Here is a 23,281-nt window from a genome sequence, read left to right on the forward strand (position 1 = left end):
CCTACTCAAGCAAGCTGTTTTTTTTCCCCCGCTGGCTCCTTTTCCAGACCATAGTGATGGCTTGCTTCTGAGCTGCTAGGTTTTCATTTTTGAAGAGTGCCCAGCACTCGTGGGCTGCCTTGCCCTGAAGGGCTGTCTCCTGTGGGACTTCGCTAACCAGCCTTCTGAACAGTCCAAAGTCTGCCCTCTGGAAGTTTAATGTGACTGTTCTGCTAATGGTTTTAAACGAAGCGAGAGTAGATTTAGAGTGAATGTAAGGAAGACGTTTTTTACATTGCAGGTGGTGAAATATAGGCTGGGTTTCTGGAAGCACTCAGGGTCAGGTTGGGTGGGTCTCCAAGCCACCTGATCCATTTGAAGATGTCCCAGCTTGTGCAGGGAGCTTGGACTATATGACTGATAAAGGCCCCTTCCAACCCAAAGCATTCTATGATTCTGTGAAATGTTTAAGAAAGTTTCAATATGAATCATGGATATAAACATCTTGAGTGACCACAATATTCCAGAAGAAGCCTGGATTTTGGAGTATTATGACAATCAGTAGTGTTAACTTTATGGTTGGCTTGCTGTGTGATCTCACACAACGAACTTTTAACACTCATATTTGTAAACCTGCTCATGAAATGGAGGAAAACCTAAGACAAAACAAAATCAGACTTGTCTATGCTTTTAGGTAAATTCTGGATAAATATTTAGAAAGCTGTTACTGATCTTTCTCCTGAGAACTTGAAACAGGAGAACTTTTGCAAGCTAATTTGGTGTTAATGAAAAGTTGTTTTAGAACTACTGAAGGCAGATAATTGAGACAAAATTTGGTTATTTGCCAGTGAGAATCATTGAAGTATTGCCCTTTAATGAAAGTGATTTGGAGTACCTTAAAAGTTCTATGCACTGGAAATTTTTATCTGGTGTTTTTTTTGTCACAGGCTTCATGCAGTTTATTCAGTCAGTACCAGTTGCAGAAGTTCTTGCTACCGAGGAAAGTATACAGGTGTGTGTTGGGGTATATTTAAGTCATCTTCTGGTAAACAGTATGAATTGCAGGCTTTGATCTTCAGTCTCTCAACTGGTAATTAGAAGTTTACAGCTTGAAACATAATGGTATTTACAGCAGAACTTTTGCTTTAAAACATATGCTTAAATCACCAGATGAATATATCATATTCTAAAAGTAGTATTATTTAAATAATTAAAGTGTAATGCAGTTGTGATACTGAAATTCTTGCTTTGCTCCACTGATAGATGGTAGGTGCATAACACTTCTGTGCTGTTTGTTTTGAGGTATTTCTATCATCCACTCAGTAGTTTGGACCTGATACCTTTTCAAAGTGTGTTTTAATGGTTTCATTTTTTTTATGTAATACCTGAATAGTTTGTTCATGTAATTTCTGAGGTCTGTTTCCTTGCCATAGTGGATGTAGAGATATGTGATTTTATTTATTTATTTTGACCTTTCTTAATAGCAAACTTTCTGTAACTGTTACAAAATTGAGTAGGGACACATAATTGAGTAGCGGCACACAAATTCATGCTAATTTGAAGCACACAAGCTAGCTAGCAGAGCGCAGCTGGTTGAAATAGGTATAGTTAGATAAAAATATACCAGATTGCCCTATGAGATATATTGCTAATAAGTTTTTTAATGAAAACACGGCATGTTTATCTGGGATTCAATTTATCACAATACCTTTCTTCCTTTTTTTGTAGTTTATATTGAAGTTTGCATTTGTTTATAGCTCAGTAACTGGGAGCCAGTGCAAACAGCTCCCAACTACATATATTAAACATATGGAGATTAAAAAAGTTATTGTCATCTGTCATTATCATTTGCTTAACAAATAAGTATATAAAATGTGTATCACAAAAATGTGTGTCATTAATCAGACAATGACCAGGTTGGATAAGTTTTTTTTGAACTTACCATTCAGTAAAGATTTTGATGAGCTTCATCTACACATTCAATAATTATATGGTTTATAAGGTGTTTTCTTGGCAATCCTTTGCAGTCTTGGAAATGTGATATTCATATTCCAGACCGTGATGTGTTTTTATAAAATCATATATATAGAAATGCTTGTGAAACTGTCATTTTGCAATTACTTGTAACATCATATTCCAATCTAAAGTAGATGCCCTGCTGTTTTAGTGGCTGTGCAGGCATAAAGAGCAATTCTTCCTGTGAATAATTGCTAATCTAAACAGACAGGATGCCAAAAGAATGTGATCTAAGATTACTTCACAGATCAGTGGCAAAATACATTAGAGACCCGATAAATGAAAACCGAATGAACATTTTTAGGTGTTGTGGAAGTTTGGTTTATGTTTTTTATAAATGTTCCTTTTCAGTGCCACAGCTGTTTTAATAAAGATGGACACTGAAAATAAACATTAAAAATTATTTCAGTTTGAGAAGATTTTAAAGCAAGTAATCCAATACTGGCTGGTAATGCAGTTCTGTAGGAAAGGAAAGTTATTCTTATGTTTGAGGGTTACTTACTATCTATCAACAATCTTGAAATTGGAGGTTTTTCTGTTCCGCACTCTACAGTTTAGCACTTGGATGGTCTGAATTCTGTTTGTGGCTATGCAGTCAGCCTTTTTTAACATATACCGAAAGGATTTATTCTTCTGTAAACAGATAATTAAATCTATCTCCTCACCTTAAAACTCGGATACATGTTAAAACAGGACTGCTCTTCAAGCAAAACTTACCTTAAGTAGCCTACTGGCACCTTCCTTCAGTACCTTCTTGGCTTTTGTTAAGATTCTTGTGATTTTAGTTGTGTTTTTAGTTGCTTACATGATATTTAGATGCCTACAAATCTCCCCTTACAGTGCTTCCTTAGCTTTGTGTATGTTTACTGGAAGAAAATTGTGCTTAGGCTTGGATTTAGTTTACCTATCTTTGTCTTAAGAGAAAAAAAACAGTTTTCTTCTGAATGGTGGGAAAGACTGTTCTGACCCTGTCCACATTTCACGGGAAAGGTGAAGTTTCCTTTTGATGACTTAGATTTTTTCCCTTTAAAATCAGTAGAGGTTGGTTGTATTGAAGAATATGGAGATGTATCATGATGATAAACCTTCTCAGGATATGTCCCCCAAATGTAGTTACTAATCTGTACTGTTCTAGTTTTTGTTGATCTGACTTAAACACTTCCCTGTGGAGGTTTTTGTACTAAGTTGTTAATCAGTAACTTTTCAATGCATTGTTAATTTTCTGAAGTTGTCAACAGAGGAAACTACTTTTCAATTTGAACTTCAGGTCTGTTTCTGTTGAGTATAAGAATGTGATGATTAAGATAGAAAATAAATAAAGCTATATAAAATAAAATTAGGATTTACTAGGTTTTTGGGAGGGGTTGTTAGTGTAACAGATTATAATAATGGCCCTTTGTGGTTTTGATTTAAATCTTCTTTTCAGTCGGATTCTAAAGATCCTGTTTCAGATCATGTGGAATAACTAAATATGTTGATGACTTCCCCTCCAGAACTTCTTCAGGAAACATGCACCTAGTGAGACTGGCCCTCATGGAATAAGTGCAGAAGTGATGGACACCTATGTTAAGAGCTGTGGTGAGTTACAGTCTCACAGTTGGTAACTCCGTGTCTGAAGCTAAAAGGCCAGTGTAGGTGAGGTGTGAAGACAGTTCTGGTTAGATGACTACAGATTTAGGCACTGTGCGTGTACTTGCCAGAATCCTGTGAAAAGAACAATTTTGAGCCTGGCCTGTTAGACACAATTCCTCTCCTCAGCCCTTTTTTATTCTTCTTGGAAGTTAGATATTATAGCTAACTAGCAATAATGTTAGATTTGCCCCTCCACATCATGAATTGGGGTCTTGGTAATTCACGGGATGTAAAGCATTTATATAATAAAAAATCATCTGTATTTGACATAAAAAAAACCTGTTTGTTTTTAAAACATCTGGTTTTGGGGGGTTGAGGCTATATTCAACTACTTGTTCCATTTGGATGACAAGAAAAAGCGGTAAATGTGGTGGCAATATTAAAATATCACATTTGCTGTCTATTAAATTACAAGCAATTTCATTCTAAAAAAGGTAGTTCAGTTGTTGCTCCACAGTGTCTTCTCCATTCCCTGTCTCTTTCTGCTGGCTCAGTCTTTCAGACTTATGCTTAGTGGGTGAAAGTAAGAATTGAAACAGTTCACTGTTTATCACTGCCTGGCTTACTGCTTAGCTTGTGAATTACACTGGTGTATATATTCAGATTTATATCAGTGTCTCATGCTTGTTTACATTTACCTGAAAATATACTAAGTTCAAAATGTGTGCATTCATTTTGCTCTAAATACTTTTATCTTCCTTTGAATATCTTAATCCTATTCTTGAATTAATTTATACTTTTGATGTTAGGAATATAATTGTAGTAGGAGTTGAAAACCTTGCCAGTACTGAATAAACTTCAGATTTTTCATTTATTGCTTCATAGTTCTGCTAATCTTGATTATTATTCATCAGCTCTACCACTGCCCCCAGTCTGTATGGTACATCTATTACCAATGAGTAAGAGCTAAGATAATGTCATATGCTTTCGTTAATTGTGTGGAACTTGTTACTTTCCAAGAAAGGTACTTATATTGATGTTTACAATTTACTTGTTACAGCTGGTTATTGTGTAATTACTTACATCCTTGGAGTTGGAGATAGACATCTGGATAATCTTTTGCTAACAAAAACAGGTAATTATTTTAGCACTATAATCTCACAACAGCAGTTGTTTGATTAGTAATGTGTTGGTACTATTTTGCTTTATTTTTCTTGTGAGTGTAATTGCTGAGTATTGTAGATGAGACTATATTTTTAAATGTAAAGTTATATTGTCTCATCTAAGGTTATAGTTGATCCAGTGATTCAAAGTTCAGGTTTAAACTATTAGTAGTGTGAAGTAGCACCTGAAGAATAAGAAAACAAGTAGATTAATTGCTCTAGTAGTGCTCTAATTGCACTAGTAGGCAAGATGTAATAGAACATGTATCTGATAGGTGACTTTTATGTCAGTTTAAGAAGCATTTGTGTATCAGTACTGAATGATGATAGTTTCTTGAATGATTCTACCCTTTTTGAAAGTATTATGAACATAGCATATGCTAAAATTTGACTGCTTTTACCTAAGACCAGTAAATGTTTTACTGTTAACTTAGATTTGTCTAATATGATAATTACATGGATTTTTTTAAAGTCTTGGTCCAAAACTGAAGAAAAGGGCTCGTTAAGGAATGTTTGTAATGTTGCTTCAGCCCCAAGTATCCTGATTGTTCTTTATCAAATCATTTAATTTTTCATTGAATAGTTACATTCTTGCTTAATAGCTTTTTTATACTATCGAAAAGCAAATTCAAGATTACTAATTAGATGCCTGTTGTATTTTAATACTTGTCAAATAAGTCTGCTTCTTTATGTATGCTATTCCAAATACAGTAGATGTTTAAGACAAGTATTATCAGTAGTAATATGAAATTAGGTATAAAATCAATGACTTCACTGAGTGTCTATGTAAATTCCTATCTTAGACTTTTTAAAATTTTGAATAAAGTGTTTCTGTGAGTTTTCCAGATCTGTGGTTTTTTGAAAGAAATTTACATAGTATGTCTCAGAAGTGGGAATGTCACCTGAGACTTCTCAGAGCAGTGTGTCATCATCAGACTAACTGAGCTGGCTGGACTTTCGAGCATCCGGTTGAAATTACACACATTTCTTTAAGCCTTCTCTAAAACCAGAAGGACATAGAGCCTTTAGTGACATGCTCATTACGTATTTTCAGGTGGGAGAGAGAAAGTAGTAGAACTTACTGTTTAATCAAGTTTACGCTTTAGTTTGAATCAAACCCCATGTATCATGAAAGATCAAAATAGCAGTTATGCGTTTTGATTCTCCCCAGCTTGTTTTAACTTTTTAAAGGTTATTTTTTGTTGACATCTGTATGGATTAATAACAGACTACACAAAGTGAATAATTCTAGTAATTCTAAATAAATAGAAGGCTTCTCTACTAAGGGAAATGAAAGATTTGAAAATTAAGCTACTTTGACTATTATAATCAGTCCCTTGGGGATAGGGAAGTTCAAATGTTTTAGCTGAAAATGAGTTCAGTTGTAGCTGCATGTAAGTTCTCAAAGTTTTTGCAAACAAAAACATTTCATCTAGGATAATTATTTTTGATCTTTTTTATGGTTTGAGTTTTTTCTGGCTTACTTTTGAATTAATAGCTCTCAATAGAAGCTTTGCTACCTTGAATATCTTCCTTGCATAGTGACGACTTAGGAGTTGTGGTTGAGTGTTTATTATAAAGTGAAACATTTATGGAATGAGAAGCATGTAAATATGAAATGTTATATGGGGAAAAGAGACACATCCAGGTGGAAAGCCTGTAAGTTTACAGTTAAAGCTGTAGCATGCATTACATTGAATCATATGAAAGAATAGAAAATTGACCGTTGGGCCTTGACGAAGGCAAAGTCTTGCTTTGTGTGTGTGGGAGAACATCTACAGCAAGTCTGTTTTTCCTTATCTGCTAGGAAATGTGCATTTAGAAATCTGTCTTGAGAGGTGTCTGTCATTTATCGTAGATGACATGTATAAATCTTTCCATAACAGGCACTGGTTGCACACTCTTGAGTAGTAATATTTCAGTGTTTTGATTTGGAGTAAAGTGCATCTTGCCTGTCAGTGTTAAAAAGTAACAGCACAATGGCTGTTTGGTTTAGTGGCAGAATTTACACAGTACAGCAGAGGGCAGCCCATAACCACGGTAAATTCACAGTCTGAAATTGTTTTCATTGTTACCTATGCTCTGTCGCATTCAGGGAGGTTTTCTGAGCTATCAAGAGAAATTCTTATGTGCCAAATACAACAAACACTTGCTACAAAGCTTCATTTCTTACTACTGAGATACCCTTAAACTTAAGTTGGAAAAAGCTAATGTCATTCTTCTTGTGAAGAATGGAAGTTTTAAATGTTTTTCTTCAAAATTGTGTGACCTTATGTGCATCCTTTCTTTATTTGATGTATTTCTTTGATGAATTGAAGCTTTCCAGTAGACTAAAGAATTGTGAGTACCAGATGTGGGTTCACTTACTTTTCTTGGGTTTATATGGCAATATATATCATAACTTTTTTTGGCTCTTCCTTTTAATTTGGTGGATGTAGCCACATCTGTGTTGGACTCCTTCCAATAGAATTGTTGCATCATCTTGTAAAATGTATATGTCTGTGCCTATAGGACCAACGATATAATTTAAGTATTAAGCAACAGATACTGAAGTTCATAAAACCAAATTGTTTCCCACTCAATGTTTAGAAAGAATTTCTGCTGTCTTTCATGACTCTTATGCTTATAGTTCTTAAAATAAGGTGGCTTTTTTTTTTTTTTTTTTAGTAGTCTTACACAAGATATCTTCAGATATTTTCAGATTTCTAAACGCTCTACCATATATTTCAAGGGCAGCTGTAGAAGTTTGTTTGGCAAGATTTATAGGGAACCATCAGTCAAAATATCCTCATCTATCAGTAATGTTAAAAATTGCAAGAATACTTGCATCAGTTTCACAAACATAATAGTAGCTTCTGCTTGCTTTGTAGGCAAACAAAGATTTCACAAGGGTCCTGTTGTATCTACAGGCTGTCAGTAGATATTTTAGGATATCCTGAGACTTCCAGATGGCATTCTTGAGTAGCACTGCATAAGCGTGTCTGGCCAGTTAACTCTTGCCGAAGTGACTGACCGACTTAATACTCCAGTAATCTTTAGGGACCTGCATGTATACAGGTTCCCTATATACTTTGATATAAACTTTATACTTGAAACTGCTCTGTAGCAAGAGAGCAAATTGCAATGTGGATAAAAATATCATTAATATCTAAGTGCAAGTGCAAAGTGTGAGGGCTCAGAACATGAAAAAAACGTTGGATTTTAGCATCATGTGTAGTTTGGTAAAAGAACTGCACGGTCTCCTCATTTAATGCTTAGAAGTAGAGCTGTGGTCTGTCTTCACTGTGAAATATACCAATTGACATGTGATTTATTCTCCAGTCTCAGTTAGAAAGGGTCGCCAGGCAAGATAGCAAAGATCTGAACAGTTCCATGTGTTGGATGACATGATGTGTTTGTACCTTCAGAACTTTTCAGTTAAAGCTGTAGATGACCAAAATGGAAAAACTGTAGTGTATGAATCTTCTTTCTGTATCAATGCTTACAAAAGTACTTTGATAAATGCATTTATTATTGTTGCAAACTGCTATAATATGTAAAAAGCAGTGGAATTTTTAAATAAGCTTATAAATATTATTTGTCTTGATAAAGGAGCATCCTTTTTTTAAAAAATGAACCAAATTAACACCTACTGTTATTTTTGAGATTTCTCTCTGCAACCCCCATTTCTGTGACACTTATCAAAGAGAATATAAACTTTTAGCTGTTGGCCTGATGAACATTTTCTCTTAGGTATCTTGAACAGTATTTCTCCTTTAGCAACACACATCTGACATCTTTTTTTCTTATAGTGTGCCTGCATGGGGTGTATTTTGAGAATGGACAGCTTGTGGTCTGAGGGGGAAAAATTACAATGCTTAGCACAAGCTGAGCCCTTCTCCATTATATGGATGACAGTGATAAACTTGACCTCCAGCTGTTGCTGAATATTGAGTTTAAAATCTGTATCCTGAATAAATCCTTAACAATTCATACTGCTTGCTTCTGGTTTTGTGTAGTCTTAGAGAAGCAATAACAGGTGAGTGATGAAAATCATGACAATATATTGGGGATTCTGATCTTTTCACCATGGCAGTGCTGTTACAAAGAAGAAGTTTTGATGGTAGCATCAGAATTTGCTGGGAAAGCCAAGAAACCACCCAGTCCGTCCGTCCGTCCATCCATCCATCCATCCATCCATCCATCCATCCATCCATCCATCCATCCACTTATCCACTTACTTTCATCAGATGGATTTTAACCCTGTTATTCCAAATTTGAAGTGGGAATTCAGTTAAAATAGTCATTAATTTGTTCCTTTTCTATAAAAGCCAGCTTGAAAGAATAGTAGCAGTTGCAGTTTACAGAAAAAAATATTGAAATTCAGAGCTTGGGAGATTCTATGTATTGGTCGGGGGGAGGGGGATCCCTGGTCTTCCCAAAAGTGGTAACAGTTAAGTTCAGAACAATTTGTGAGGCTTTCTTGCCTGTTAAAAGACAATTGCCACCAGTCTAATTTTATTTTAGTAATTATCTTTGCTTTCAACATTTTGTTTAAGGATTTCAGAGTTCTGTGCCGATTTTCAGTAGTATTTCCTCACAGTCCTCTAATGAAATAAAAATTTCTGTGCTGCAATATGGCAACATTCTTCTGTACTAAAATGTAGGCATTAGCAGTAAAAGTGATGGACAAATCAGCCTCGTTGGCTGCAGTCAGATGTTATTGGCTATTGCAAGCACCAGATATCAATATTTCGTCTTCACAAGTCCATGCTTCACTTCATGAAAGATCACTCTCAAGGCTGAAAAGAACTCGAATGGACTTTGAAATCCCTCACGCCCTGGCTGCTTGTCAGGGAGACTTCCCATGTTTGATGGCTTTTGCTTGAACTCTCCAGAAGCCTGTCTTCTTTATTCCATATGCTAGAAAAACTGGTGTTCAGTAGAAAACTGTAGTCAACCTGATATTTTTCTTTAATAAAAACAAGCTTAAAAGTACACAGCAATACCAGAGTTTAGGTTTCGAACAAATAATTTTATGTGTGCCTACTATTACATTGTTGCATATTCCTGAAAACATCTCATCTGCTGCAAGTCAGTAAATGCCTCATGTCTTGCTTTTTCTGCTGTGAAACGCCTTATGTGGGAGAGTGGAGAGTCATTGTTAAAAGACTGGTTTTTTTTAAAGATGAGATGCTGTTTGGTGTCTTTCCAGCAGAGATTTTTTTTCAGCTTCCTGAAAGAGTACCGATGTCATCTGTTATACTTTGAGGAGTTAGCCACTTTTAACATCAGAAGTGTTTGTCCAAAGCCATGTATCTTGAACTGTATGTAAATTCATACAAATAATCCTACTCCAGGCCTTGAAATGAGGAAGGAAGTTCACACATCCGTGTCTGTGGTCCCAAGCTATTTCCTGTATTCTTATGTTTCATTTTGTCAGATGCCGCAGATCTTCCATTCTTATAAGGAACTCCGATTTCTGAAGAGCTTTCTAAAGTGTTCAGTGTCTAAATATTAGAAATTAGAGGCCTTTATATCTGGGCTTACAAGAATGTAAGAGGCTCTGGGGCTGAAATCTGTTTGACCTATTGTCTTTAAGTAACTTTTCTCTTATTTTCAAACATGACTCAAGCAAAACCACTTCAGCTTTATGATTTAGCAGTCATTCTGGAGCAGTAATAAACCAAAATTAGAGGTTCAGTTTTGTCTTTGATTTATAAGCATGTCTAATAATTAAGAGCATTTTAAATTAAAATGTAATAAATCTGAAGAAGATGGATTAGAAACTGAAGAAAAAACGTGAGATCAAAATGTTACGTGTTGTGACACTGACACTGTATTGAAGGAAGGAAATATAGTTGTTTTATAAAACATGGAAGTTCAGAGCCTTTTGAAAAAGCAGTGTTGCACAAAGCTCAAAAGCAGTCTGATTTACTGGAATGGTAGATGTTAATTGCGTACAAGTACCGTGCTATGAAGATGAATTATTACTTACAGTGAGTGTGGCAGATTTCTGGTTGGGAAGCCCAAGGAGTCTCTGTTCATAGAGATACTCGGAAACGATCTGGACGTGGTCCTGGACAAGGGAGCTGGCTCTAGGTGTCCCTGCTTGACCAGGAGGTTGGGCCAGATGTTCTCCGTAGGTCCCTTCAAACCCTAACCATAAGGAAAATAAAGGTTTAAAACCATGTGAAATAAAGGTTTAAAAATCATCTTCAAAATTCAGTTGAGAAGGTATGCTTCCTATGAATTAAATTATGTAACTTTCAGGAACTTTCAGATAGGAACTGTGTGACAATCCAGAACTGAAAAACTCATTCAGCACCTGCCCAAATAAGATGCTGATTCTCCTATAGTCCGTTTTTGGATGTGAGTACTAGACAACTTATTTTTTATGTATTGTCACATCTGTAGCTGACAAATTTCAAATGAGTACTTCTTGAGAAGCCGTGTTCTTGAAGAAAAAACAAGTTTAAATGGACGAAAAAATAATTCATAAGTTGTTACTTTCAACTTTTGCTTCTGTCCTTATAGGTGTGCACCAGGAGTGATGACTGTGTTAGGAGATATGCTATTCACAGTGAAGTTCGGTTCTTACAGAAGGAAAATTCTGATTAAATGTATTTTCTGTCCTCTCAAATTGTGTCTTCAGTACATTAATTTCTAGATCAGAATGATATTTTTTTTTGTTTGATGTTCATATAACCTAGAATTGTTGCTTTATATAGAGCTGGAGTGTTCAAGTTCCTATTTTGATCTTGCTCTTCCTGGAACTATTTAGTACTTTCTGATACTACACTGTCTCAGGTGCATACCAGAAACTTTATCCGTCCTTGTTCTTATAATGGACTTTATGCAGAGAGTTAGTCTAGGGAACAATTTCTTCAATACCATGAAAATGGAATGTACAGTGTTGCACCTTGATATAAATCTCACTTGGGATATCACTTGAGATACTTGCAATCTTTCATTTTAGTATTGAACGATTTCAAATAATTGCATCTATTAACTTGATAAATTTATTATTTATTAATGTAAATAATAATGTAAACTTCACCTGATCTTCAGTGTTAAAGGTACAATTTCATTTGCCCAAAGCAGGCATGTTCTTTGCGTGTTCCAATTGTACTTAAGTCCTCAAGGAGAATATGCCACGCTTCTCTGTAGACAGCTTTAACACTGTAGTACTTCTTCTAGCTGTCCACTTAGTTTTCACTGTTGCAACAGCTTCAGAGAGGCACCAACAGTAGCCTTCTGTCCATATTCTGTAATATGGTATGCTGATTTAATTGATCTTGGAGGAGCTGCATGAATGGAAATGAGTTAAGTCTATGTTTAGGACATGGATTTGAAAAATATGAAATACATTTAGTGTATTTAAATGAAAGCTTTTGACATATGTTTTCAGTCAACCTAAAAATCTGCTGAATTTTGAAGTGCAGCTAGGGGAGCTAGAATGCTAATACAGGATGGTCTCATCTTGTACTTTCTTTTATACTTCATTCCTAATAATGAATAAGTGAACTATTTGATATCTAATTAATTTATGTGAAGGTATATCAGTCACCTATTAAAGTGGTTTTGATGCATCTTTGTTACTAATAGAAATTATTAATTATCGCCTTTTGTTCCTTGTCTCCAGAGCAAACTTAAAAAAGATTTAATTACTGCCACAAGAGTTATTGTTTTATTAAAAATATTGTCTCTTGACTCTTCGAGGTGACAGGTTTGAATAAGCGAACAGAAAACAGACCTCCCAAACTTTTTAATTAAACATTTTTTGTAACTTAATGTGGGGGTGAATATATCAAAGTGTCTACTTCAAAATCTTGGTGTACAAAAATGAGCTCTAAAAGTAACTTCCGTAACAGCTTGAAAAAACTATTGAAGGAAGTAAAGAGTGCTGAACACTTAAGCTTGTGAAAATATTAAAATGAATGCATACCTTGGCAAACAGATTTCTGCCTATGACACTTTTCAGTTCCATAATTCTGAATCAAGACTGTTCTGTGCTACCTGTGACTGTCAAGATAACTATCGTGCTAATAGGTATTTCTGCCTTTTTGTTTTAAAGATCTTCCGTCTTGTATCTACATTTCATTCTCTTATGTAAATTAATCACGTAAGACTTACATTTATTTATGTCATTGCGTAGCTTTGCTTTTGGATGCAAAACTTAACTCTCCTAACAGTTCAAACACATCACCTTTTTGTGCTTCTTAGTTTCCTTCTTGATTCCTCATTACTGCAGATCTCAGGAAAATGGTTTCTCTCTGTCCTAAGAAAATTACTTAACAGGTTGCACTTATATGTATCTATTTATTATTTTAAATAAATGTTTTTTGACATATCTGAATCCTTCTCATCTTTTTGTAATATAGCTCTGGTATCACCTTAGTCGTTATTTAAATTATGTATTTCAAACTAAAAAATTGTTTGCATAACACCTTACAAAAGAACTTTTTTGCTTTATAAGGTCAGTATTTTCCACCTAAGAAGCAAGTCAAGACATTTCATAGAAACTGGATTCCTAAGAATTATGAATGTTACTACTTAAATTTCTGTTGACAGCATTTTTTTTGCATATTTATACAATATTTAATGTTAAGATTATCTAAATATTTTAGTACTTTTTTTGGAAGTAGCTGGTGTTGGTCATTTTGCCACCTATTGCATGTCATATGCGGTTGAGAACTATTGAAAGGGAATACAGTGAATGCTCCCCAATAAGGGTCTGAGCAGCACTCCAGCTCTCAGTAGGAAAGGAAGTTGCCTTCTGCATTTGAAGCAAGGTGTATATATAAGTTTGTCATGTTAATGCTGCAGAACCATTTTAAATGTAGTCAGCTGATATGAGAAAGTAAATGTGGTGATAAACTGTTGTTAACTCTTGCATTTTAGTACTGAAAGACTGTCTGACAGACTTTGGCACATTTGAAATACAATTTCAGATACGTAATTGTAGTGACGTTTCCTTAATGTATTTGAAAGCTCGTGATACGTGTTAACCTTATTTAAATGACTCTTAAATAATTTTGAAGCAGCTTTTAAATCATCTTTGGTATTTAATGTCTTCAAAAGGTCTTTCTTGGGATCATGAGTCCTATTTTCCCTTTGGTCAGTTTAATGTACAACTAAGAGAGCGTGTTTCTTGTGACAGGATACTAAAAGCAGGGGCGTGTGTGTATTAATATTTTAATTTACCAACAAATTCTCAAGTAGTAGCAAAGAATTAGTAGTATCTATTGTATAAATATGCATTTAATATCTACTGACGAATTTCAGTGTTGATTCAGTCTTTGAGTATACTCCGTCTGTTTAAAAAAAGAGAAGAGATTAATCTTGTTTGTTAGTACTTTTAATGAATTTGAAATTATCTTAACTTTTCAAACCCTTCATTTCAAATTGGCAGCTGAAGATATAAAATATATTGTTATAGGCCTTACAGAAAGCAGTGAATTGTGTTATTTTGAGAGCTTCTAAGCATCTTCTAAAGACAGCATTTATGTATTTTTTTTTATTTCCAAGTTTTGCATCAAGATGTGATACTATCTGTAGTGTTGAGATAAGTAATTATGTTTGCCTTTCTTTCTACAGGTAAACTGTTTCACATTGACTTTGGTTATATTTTGGGTCGGGACCCTAAACCTCTGCCTCCCCCAATGAAGCTGAATAAGGAGATGGTGGAAGGTATGGGAGGCACACAGAGTGAACAGTACCAGGAGTTCCGTAAGCAGTGCTATACAGCCTTTCTTCATCTCCGCAGGTAACAATACTATCTTGATGCTAAAGTTTATTAGAGACAGCATAAAGCAGGAATTAGAAAAGTATTTCTATTGAAAATTCAAAACTTATTTGAAGTCTGAATGAAGACACAAGAGTTTGTGCAAAACAGAAGATGAAGACATCAGAGAGACATCTGCATTAGTGTGATGTGGGGCTTGAATGTAATTGTCCTCCAGGTTAAGGTCCCCAGTTTTGCTTGTTTAGTAACCTAAATAGCTTTTTTTCTTTGTAACTTCTGTGGAGTAGTAATTTATATCTTGCTTTTTTGATATGTTTTTGCCCTTAAACAACTTTTTCTCTTGTTATTGATGATGAATTAATGGTTATTTTAACTCTGAGTCATTACTTATGTGGTGCTCTACCCTCCTCCAGTGATGCTCAGATTCTTTGCATTGAAGATGGTATAAATAAGCTTAGTTGGATACAGGTCCTGCGGGACAAAAATCAGGTATTTGTAGTGGCAATCAAGTATGCTAGCAGTTTCTGTAGATACCCAAAATGGTGACAGGTAACACCTCTTTGGACTGTATTTATTTACAAACTAACAGGTCTTTCCTTGAGATTTGGAATCGGCTTCATTCTTTTGCAGTGACCGTATCACTTATCATCAGCTTTCTGAGCCAAGTAGCTTAGCCTTGTTGAACAGAGCCCAGGGAAGCACTCTGGAACTCTTAAATGATTGATTTAGTCCATCGTCATGCAGATGAAAAAATTTCACTTCAGTATGAAGATCACATGATAGTGCAAACTTCCAAGTATGTGGGAAAAAGTTAGTAACATGAAAGCATATGTGAAAAGTACATGTAGTATGAAAAGTAGGTGGTCAATGACTTAAAATAAAAGTGCTACAATATTTATCCAGAACTATTTAAAAATACTTTCCTATTAAACTGAGTAAGTATTGGAGAGATTATAATTACAACTACAAGCTCAGACATTAAAAATGAAAACATCTTGATTTACGTTTTAGTTTTATATTCAAATTACTGCTGTATTCCACACTTCACGATGCTGCTTGTGAACTCTTTGGTGGCAAAGGCAGCAACAACCCTCAGCTGGTGATAATTGGCAGCAGAGACGATAAGTTTTGTGTCTGGGAACTTGATGAAGAAAAAAGGGTGCTCCGTGAAGCCCTGTGGAGCAAGGAACACTCAGGAGGGATTGAGGGGTAGGTGGCTCCTTACTCCCAGAAGCAGCAGCTGCCACATGGCAGCTAACAAGATGAGAAGTATTACCAGAAGTGGCCACTGGAGGTTTAAAAAGCCCCTAGGAAGTGCCAGCAACCGGAACGTGGCAAACAGATGTATGGCATGTCAGAAAAGCATGGTGACTCAGTTTGCACAGGGCAAGCAGGGAGTGTGCATAGAGGGTGCTGAAACTCAGCCAGAAGGACCAGGGAACCACATGTCCACTCTGCAGAAAGTTAAGGCTTCTCCAACCTCCGCACCAGCCATGACTGATGCTGCTACCCAAGCAGACCCCCAGTGGTTCTACACTACCACCCAGATGTTGGGCTGCAGGGTGTGTCTCGCTCTTGCACTGGTATTGGACACAAGTGAGGAAGTCACCTGTGGGAGGTGTGCTCAAGTGGAGGAACTCCTCCAACAGGTGACAGAGCTCAGGAAGGAGGTGAGCAGGGTGAGGACTGTTAGGGAGTATGAGAGGGAGATTGACCACTGGAACAAAACTCTGTGCTCCCCGTCTCAGACCCAACAGGCAGGAATGCCTCATGCAACAAAGGACTTCCCATACTCTCAATTTTGCAGAGGAGAGAAATTTAGGAGATGGAGGGAATTGGCAGAAGGGTCCTGTCTTGGCACAGTAGGTGTGTCTCCCCTGTGTTAGCCTCAGCCTCGCAGGTTCCCTTGCACAATAGATATGAAGCTCTGCAGGTGGAACCAAACCTCAATGAGGATGGTGTGTCCGACAGCCTAGAAATATTCCCTAGGTTAAGAGTCCCTAAGCCATCCATCAAAACGGCTTCTGTTAAGAGGAAAAGACTGGTCATTGCCATAGGGGACTCCCTTCTGAAGGGAAGAGAAGGCCCAGTATGCAGACTGACCCATTACATAGGGAAGTCTGCTGCCTACATGGGGTCTTTGTTAAGAGATAGAGAAAGAAAACTTCCAACTGTGGTCAGGCCCATGGATAATTTTCCTCTGTTGATTTTCCAAGTAGACAGTAACAAAATCCCAACAAGAATCTGGGCAATTAAAAGGGACTTTAGAGCCTTAGGGTGAATGATGATCAGGTGCACAGGTAATGTTCTCTTCTCTTATTCTTATTACAGGGAATCACAAGGAAAGGAGTAGGAAGAGCCAGGAAACAAATACCTGGCTCCGAACCTGGTGTGAGCAGGAAAACTTTGGGTTCTTTGACCATGAGTTGGCTTCCATATGACCAGGCTTAGCTGTCCAAGGATGGGGCACACTAGTCCACAAGGGGCAAAAGATTCTTACCAGGAAGCTAGCAGGGCTCATTAATAGAGCTTTAAACTAAATGTGAAGCTGAGAGCGGGGACAGAACCAGACTTGATAGAAAAAAGCCTGGGAATGGTACTCCAGTGCTTGAGGAATGGTGTGCTAGAAAGGCCCTTTGGTCTGCCATCTCAGAGGAAGTGGGGGATAGCGCATCAAGCAGCAGTAAAGATGTAAAGATTATTGATGGGTTAGAAAATTCAGTGAGTAATAACTTAGGAATTGACACTGTTGCCCTCAGAAATGTAGCAGGATCAGTAGCCTAACTGAAGTGCACCTACACCAGTACAAGCAGCATGAGCGATGAATGGGAGGAACTAGAATTTATTGTAAGGCAAGGAAACTATTATAATTGCCATCACAGAAACATGGTGGAATGGCTCACATAACTGGAGAGCTGCCATGGTTGGCTATAAACTCTTCAGGCGGGATAGGCAAGGAAGGAGAGGCAGCGGGGTAGATCTCTGTGTTAATGTCTTTATTGCCTTCAGCTTAATGGTGGTGATGTCTGGGGTTGAATGTCTATGGGTAAAAGTCAATGGAGCACGCAATAAGGCAGATATCGTGGTGAGAGTCTCCTGTAGACCACCCTGGTCTACTCCTGTAGGCCACCCTGCCAGGAAGAAGGGGCTGATGAGATATTGTGCAAGCAACTAGGAGAAGTCTTACGATCGTTAACCCTTGTTCTTGTGAGAGATTTCAACTTACCAGATGTCTGCTAGAATTATAATACATCGGAGACGAAACAGTCTAGGAGGTTCCTAGAATGTGTGGAAAATGACTTCCTGACACAACTGGTGAGTGAAGAGACTAGGGAAGGTGCTCCCGTGGACCTGTTGTTTGTGAACAGAGCAGGCTTTGTGAGAGATAAGACAGCTGGAGTACACCTGGGGCACACTGATCACGAGATTATAGAATTCTCAGTTCTAGGAGGAGTAAGGAGGGGGGTCAGCAGAACGGCCACCTTGAACTTCAAGGGGGCAGACTTTGTTCTGTTCAGAAGGTTGGTTGATAAAGTTCCCTGAGAGGCAGTCCTGGGGGGCAAAGGAGCACAAGAGGGCTGGGTGCTCCTTAAGAAGGAAATCTTGGTGGCGCAAGAGCAGGCCATCCCTGTGTGCGGGAAAGTGAGCAGGCGGGCAAGAAAACTGTCTTGGAGGAACAAAGAGTTTTGGGTAGGTCTTGGAGAAAAAGAGGAAAGTTAGTGAGTTTTGGAAGAAGGGGCAGGCATTTCAGGAGTACTACAGGGATGAAATGAGATCATGCAGACAGAAAATGAGAAGGGCTAAAGCCCAACTAGAACTTAGTTTGGCCAGTTCTGTGAAAGATAAAAAATGTTTTTACAAATATACCAACAACAAAAGGAGAGCCAAGAAGAATCTTCATCCTTTGGGAACAATAGTGACAAATGATGACGATAGGGGTGAAGTACTTAATGCCTTCTTTGCTTCAGTCTTTAATAGTAGGGTAAGATGTTCCCTGGGTACTCAGCCTCCTGTGCCAGGAGAGGGGGAGGGAGAGCGGAAAAAAGCTCTCATGATCCAAGAGGAAATGGTTAGAGATCTGCTGGGCCAGTTAGACATTCATAAGTCTGTGGGGCTGGGTGGAATCCACCCGAGGTTATTGAGGGGGCTGGCAGAGGTGCTGACCAAAACCCTTGCCATCATCTACCCATAGTCCTGTCTCACTGGAGAAGCTCCGCTTGACTGGAGATTGGCAAATGTTACACCTGTTTACAAGAAGGGCTGGCGGGAGGATCCAGGAAGCTACAGGCCTGTCAGTCTGACCTTGGTGCCGGGAAAGGTGAAGGAGCAGGTCATCTTGAGTGCTGTCACACAGCACACACAAGGCAACCAGGTGGTTAGGCCCAGTCATCATGGGTTTATGAAAGGTAGGTCCTGCCAAACTAACCCGATCTCCTTCTCTGACAAGGTGACCTGCTTAATGGATGAGGGAAAGGCTATGGATATGGTGTTCCTGGACTTTAGTGAAGCCTTTGACACCATTTCTCACAGTATTCTGCTTGAGAAACTGGTTGTTGCTGGCCTGGACAGGCAAACCCTCTGCCAGGTTAAAAACTGGCGGGATAGCCAGAGCTTGGTGCTGGGTCCAGCTCTATTAAATATCTTTACCTGGATGAGGGGATTGAGTGTATCCTTAGCAAATTCATGGATAACACTAAGCTGTGAGGAAGGATTGGTGTGCTTGAGGGTAGAGGGGCTCTACAGAGGGGTCTGGATGGGCTGGATTGATAGGCTGAGGTTTAACAAGGCCAAGTGCAGAGTCCTGCACTTGATATACAACAACCCCGTGCAGCGCTAAAGGCTTGGGGAAGAATGGCTAGAAAGCTGCCCGACAGAGAAGGACCTGGGGGTGTTGGTTGACAGCCGGCTGAACATGAGCCAGCAGTACGCACAGGTGGCCAAGAAAGCCAATAGCATCTTGGCTTGGATCAGAAACAGCATGGGTAGCAGGACCAGGAAAATGATCCTCCCCCTGTACTCTGAACTGGTGAGCCTACACCTCAAATACTTTGTTCAGTTTTGGACCACTCACTACAAGAAAGACTTTGAGGTCCTAGAGTGTGTCCAGAGAAGAGCGATGAAACTAGTAAAGGGGGTGGAGAACAAGTCTTAAAAGGAGTGGCTGAGGGCACTGAGGTTTAGCTTAGAGAAGAGAAGGCTGAGGTGAGACCTTATCACTGTCTACAACTACCTGAAAGGAAATTGTAGAGAGGTGGGTGTTGGTCTCTTCTCCCAAGTGACAGGAAATAGAATGAGAGGGAATGGCCTCATGTTGCGTCAGAGGAAGTTTAGATTGGACATTAGGAAAAATTTCTTCACCTAAGAGTTATCAAGCACTGGAACAGGCTGCCCAGGGAGGTGGTTGAGTCCCCATACCTGGAGGCGTTTGAAACACAAGTAGACGAAAGTGCTAAAGGATATGATTTAGTAGTGGACAGGTATGGTTGGACTTCATGATCTCAAAGGTCTTCTCCAACATAGTGATTCTATGATTCTGTGGTTATTAACAAGTTTAAAGCAATTCAGTAGCATGAAAAAATAGTAAGCAGTATTAATGACTTCAGAGAAGAGTCAGGAAGGCTAATATATTCCATGTTCTAAATTTTGATTTCAATTGTTTTTTTATACTGTATTTCTTATTTATGAAATACTTGAGTTGTTTTTACTGTTTAAACCTAGCCATTTCCATGGAAAGGTCTGTTGTGTCAGTGAAGGATTATCCATTGCATTAATTTATGTAATGATTTGCTACAAAGAGCATCATTAAGTGTGGAGTACAGCAATGATTTGGATATAAAACTAAACTGTAAATCAAGATGTTTTCATTTTTAATGTCTGAGATTGTAGTTGTCATTATAGTCTCTCCAATATTTGTTCAATTTAATAGGAAAGTATTTTTAAATGGTTCTGGATAAATATCATTAAGGCTTTCAACAAAGATAGCATAGGATAATATTGGTATTACTATAACTTACTTTAAGCAGCTAGAACTAAAAATCATTATGATTACTTGCTTATTGAAAAAAGAATAATTAGAGGTGGAATAGCTTAGTTCTAACAATTCTGCATGTTGACACAAACCCGTTAAAAGATACTTCTTCTGACTAAGTACTCATAACTCATAACTTCAGATTGCCAAGACCAAATGCAAACTCTGTTTGTCACTCCATCAATTTGTGTTGGGTTTTTTTTCCTTTATTTCCCTGGGGTACAAACAGTTCTCTACATAATTCACTTGCTGCATCTTAGTGTTTCAGGGTTCCTGATGGAATGGGTGTTGCATAGTGAAAATATATAAAATTAGTTTAAAACTTCTGAATGGAAAAATAGCTTTGTTCATTGTTTTAGGTTGGAAGCAGTTTGGCATATGATCATTTGTGTCTGATTTTTTTTTTTTTTGTCAGTTTGGGTTTTTTGTTTAGGAGATAAGGGAGTTGTTTTCCACCTTTTTTTGAACAACAGTAGTCAGTTGTGTGTGGTTTGCAGCAGTGCTGTAATGAAGGAGCAGCCTCTCAGTTTTGAATGTGTGGCAGGGCAAATTGCTGCTGGCAGCATGCACTCTTGGGCTGTAGCAGCCTTTTATATCTCTGTGATATGTGTTGAACCTATTTAAAGGTGTTCACATCCTGTTGTGTGTCAGCATTTCCCTTCCTCGGAGAATTCCAAGTTTACCGATCTTCTGCAGGATCCACCAGAGACGAATTTGGCATCAACATTTGGAAGTTTTTCCCAGAGTGAGGTCCTAGATTGTAAGGATTTCCCCTGTGTTAGTCACGTGAGAACAGTTAGTAGGCATGTGTGCTTAGCATCAAGCATGTATTTGATGAGATACTAAGCACTAAAAAAAATACTGTTCTCAGAAAAGGTAGCAGTGGGAAGTAGAACTTTTGTCTGATGTGGGTTTCTGTCTTGGTATTTGAAGAGGCCTTTTCTACATAGAAGTAGAGTTACGTTGTTGGATTTCTTAAATTTTTACATAACCTCGTGTTTTAGCACTTTATGGTCATGTTCGAACTGTAAGCTTAGTCAAACTCCAGTGCAGCCAAGTGCTCATTTGTTTTGTAAATTAATTTGTATTGCACTTCAGGGAAAACAAAGAATGTATTCACTTCAGAAGGGTTTAAGGTCAGGTTTAGGTGTTTAATTGAAGCTCCTTAAACATAGAAGAACTGAGCTCCTAGTTCATTCTGCCTGTGGATGGAGGTCAGCCAGTCCAGAGCAGAGGCCCTTGTAACGTAGATGTCAAAGACAACTGATACAACTTATCTGACAAAGGTGTTTGGTTTTTACTGGTCAGATTCCTAGCTCAAGTGTTTCAGCAAAATGTCTAGTCTTAGAATTAAATTGGACTGTCAGTTGATCAGTTGTGAACATCTTGGCATATCAGTCAAGGATGTTGCCTATGGGAAGGATGACAGCTGTCTCAAGTAGGAAGCTCTTGCCTCTCTTTTAAAAGTCCTAATTTTTTTTTAATAAATTCTCTAAAATCTGTGAAACATGGCAAGGATCCTAGAGACAGCTAACAAATGTAATTAAGAAGCTCTTTCATCCTTAGACTGCCAGATTACTGAGCTAAAGCAGTGTTGGTGTAAGAAGCGGAGGAGTGACCTGCAGATAGTATAGTGAGCAGCACTTTCCTAGATTTTGTCTCTTCCCATAATATATGCCTCCTGAAATTACCCTTATTTTTTTTCTTTAATAATTGAGGTTTTTCCTCAATGAGGATCTTATGCTTCCAGTGCTTTTACTGTTAATTACCAAGAACCAAAAGAGATGTATGGAACAGAACCAGTTTTTAACTGGCATCAAGCAATAATGCAAAGACCTTTGAATTCTTTTTTACAAACCTCCATCACTTAAATGACCCCGGAAACTTGTAATATTCCTAAGCACTTATCCTCAGTGTGGTACAAGAGCAAAAGAGACTCAGACTCTGGACTCCTGGGTCAGCTCAAAGGGAGAACTACCAATGAAAGCTGCCAGTGACGCAGGAAGAGACTTGAGAGAATGTAGCTGTAAGGTCTAAGTGAGTTTAAAGTGAGATTTACTTGTTTCAGGCAACTAGAAAAAAGAAAATTGAAAACTGTGGTGATTGTTCCTGGCACCAAAGCAACTGGAGTACCAGGTTTCTTAAGCAGAGCTGAACAAAATGTTCTGTTTCTTTCTTTTTGTCTGTGATTAAAGTGATTTTCTTGATTCCAGTCCCTTACCCCTGGGAAAGTGAAGAAGAACAGCTGAAAGAAGAGACACAGAAGATTTCTGCCCAGAGTTTATTTTAAATGTCTGTGTTATAGAGTGTTAAAACTCACAGTGGAATGTGTTAGGTAGTGCTAATTCCAGTTAATAATAGCATGTCAGGAGTTTGTAGTGGAATTGTGTATTTTGAGAGAGATTTTTTGTTGAGCAGTATTTAGCTTGTAAAATATGGCTATGAAGCAGTCCTTTTGTGTAGTTAAAATACTTTATACTCCTTACAATTGTCAGCTTTTATATATTCAGCACCTTGCTAATACAGAAGTTTTGTTGCTAAGAATTTGTTTTCTGTCATCTGTGAAGCTCCAAGTCCTCTAAGGAAAGCAATATTTCATATTTTGAAGTCAGTTGCATGCTTTGTGTCTGAAAGAAGACTTAGACCTCTTTGCAGAGGAAGGGAAGTTTCAGTTTATACTGAGCAGCTTGAAAATTATGCTTTCAAAAAGCAACTTATAGATAATTTCCTTCATGGGCAAAGTGGTGTTATTTAAAAGACAAGTGAATAATTCCAACGCTATGTTAAAACTGTCTT

The 23,281-nt window shown here is 37.7% G+C and overlaps 1 protein-coding gene across 3 annotated transcripts in view; it reads left to right on the forward strand.

The window, feature by feature from the left end:
* Nucleotides 1-23,281, forward strand: part of PIK3C3 (phosphatidylinositol 3-kinase catalytic subunit type 3) — an 81,484-nt gene that overhangs the window by 39,867 nt on the left and 18,336 nt on the right. For 2 of the 3 annotated variants that reach the window (XM_054053445.1, XM_054053446.1), the window contains 4 exons: nt 927-991; nt 3,489-3,573; nt 4,628-4,702; nt 14,310-14,478. In XM_054053445.1, coding sequence (XP_053909420.1) covers nt 927-991; nt 3,489-3,573; nt 4,628-4,702; nt 14,310-14,478 — 394 coding nt within the window. Of the gene's footprint in view, nt 1-926; nt 992-3,488; nt 3,574-4,627; nt 4,703-14,309; nt 14,479-23,281 lie in introns of those variants that run through there. The other variant, XR_008447634.1, reaches the window with a different exon arrangement.

Source organism: Cuculus canorus, chromosome Z (genome assembly GCF_017976375.1).
Source record: "Cuculus canorus isolate bCucCan1 chromosome Z, bCucCan1.pri, whole genome shotgun sequence".
NCBI lineage: Eukaryota > Metazoa > Chordata > Aves > Cuculiformes > Cuculidae > Cuculus > Cuculus canorus.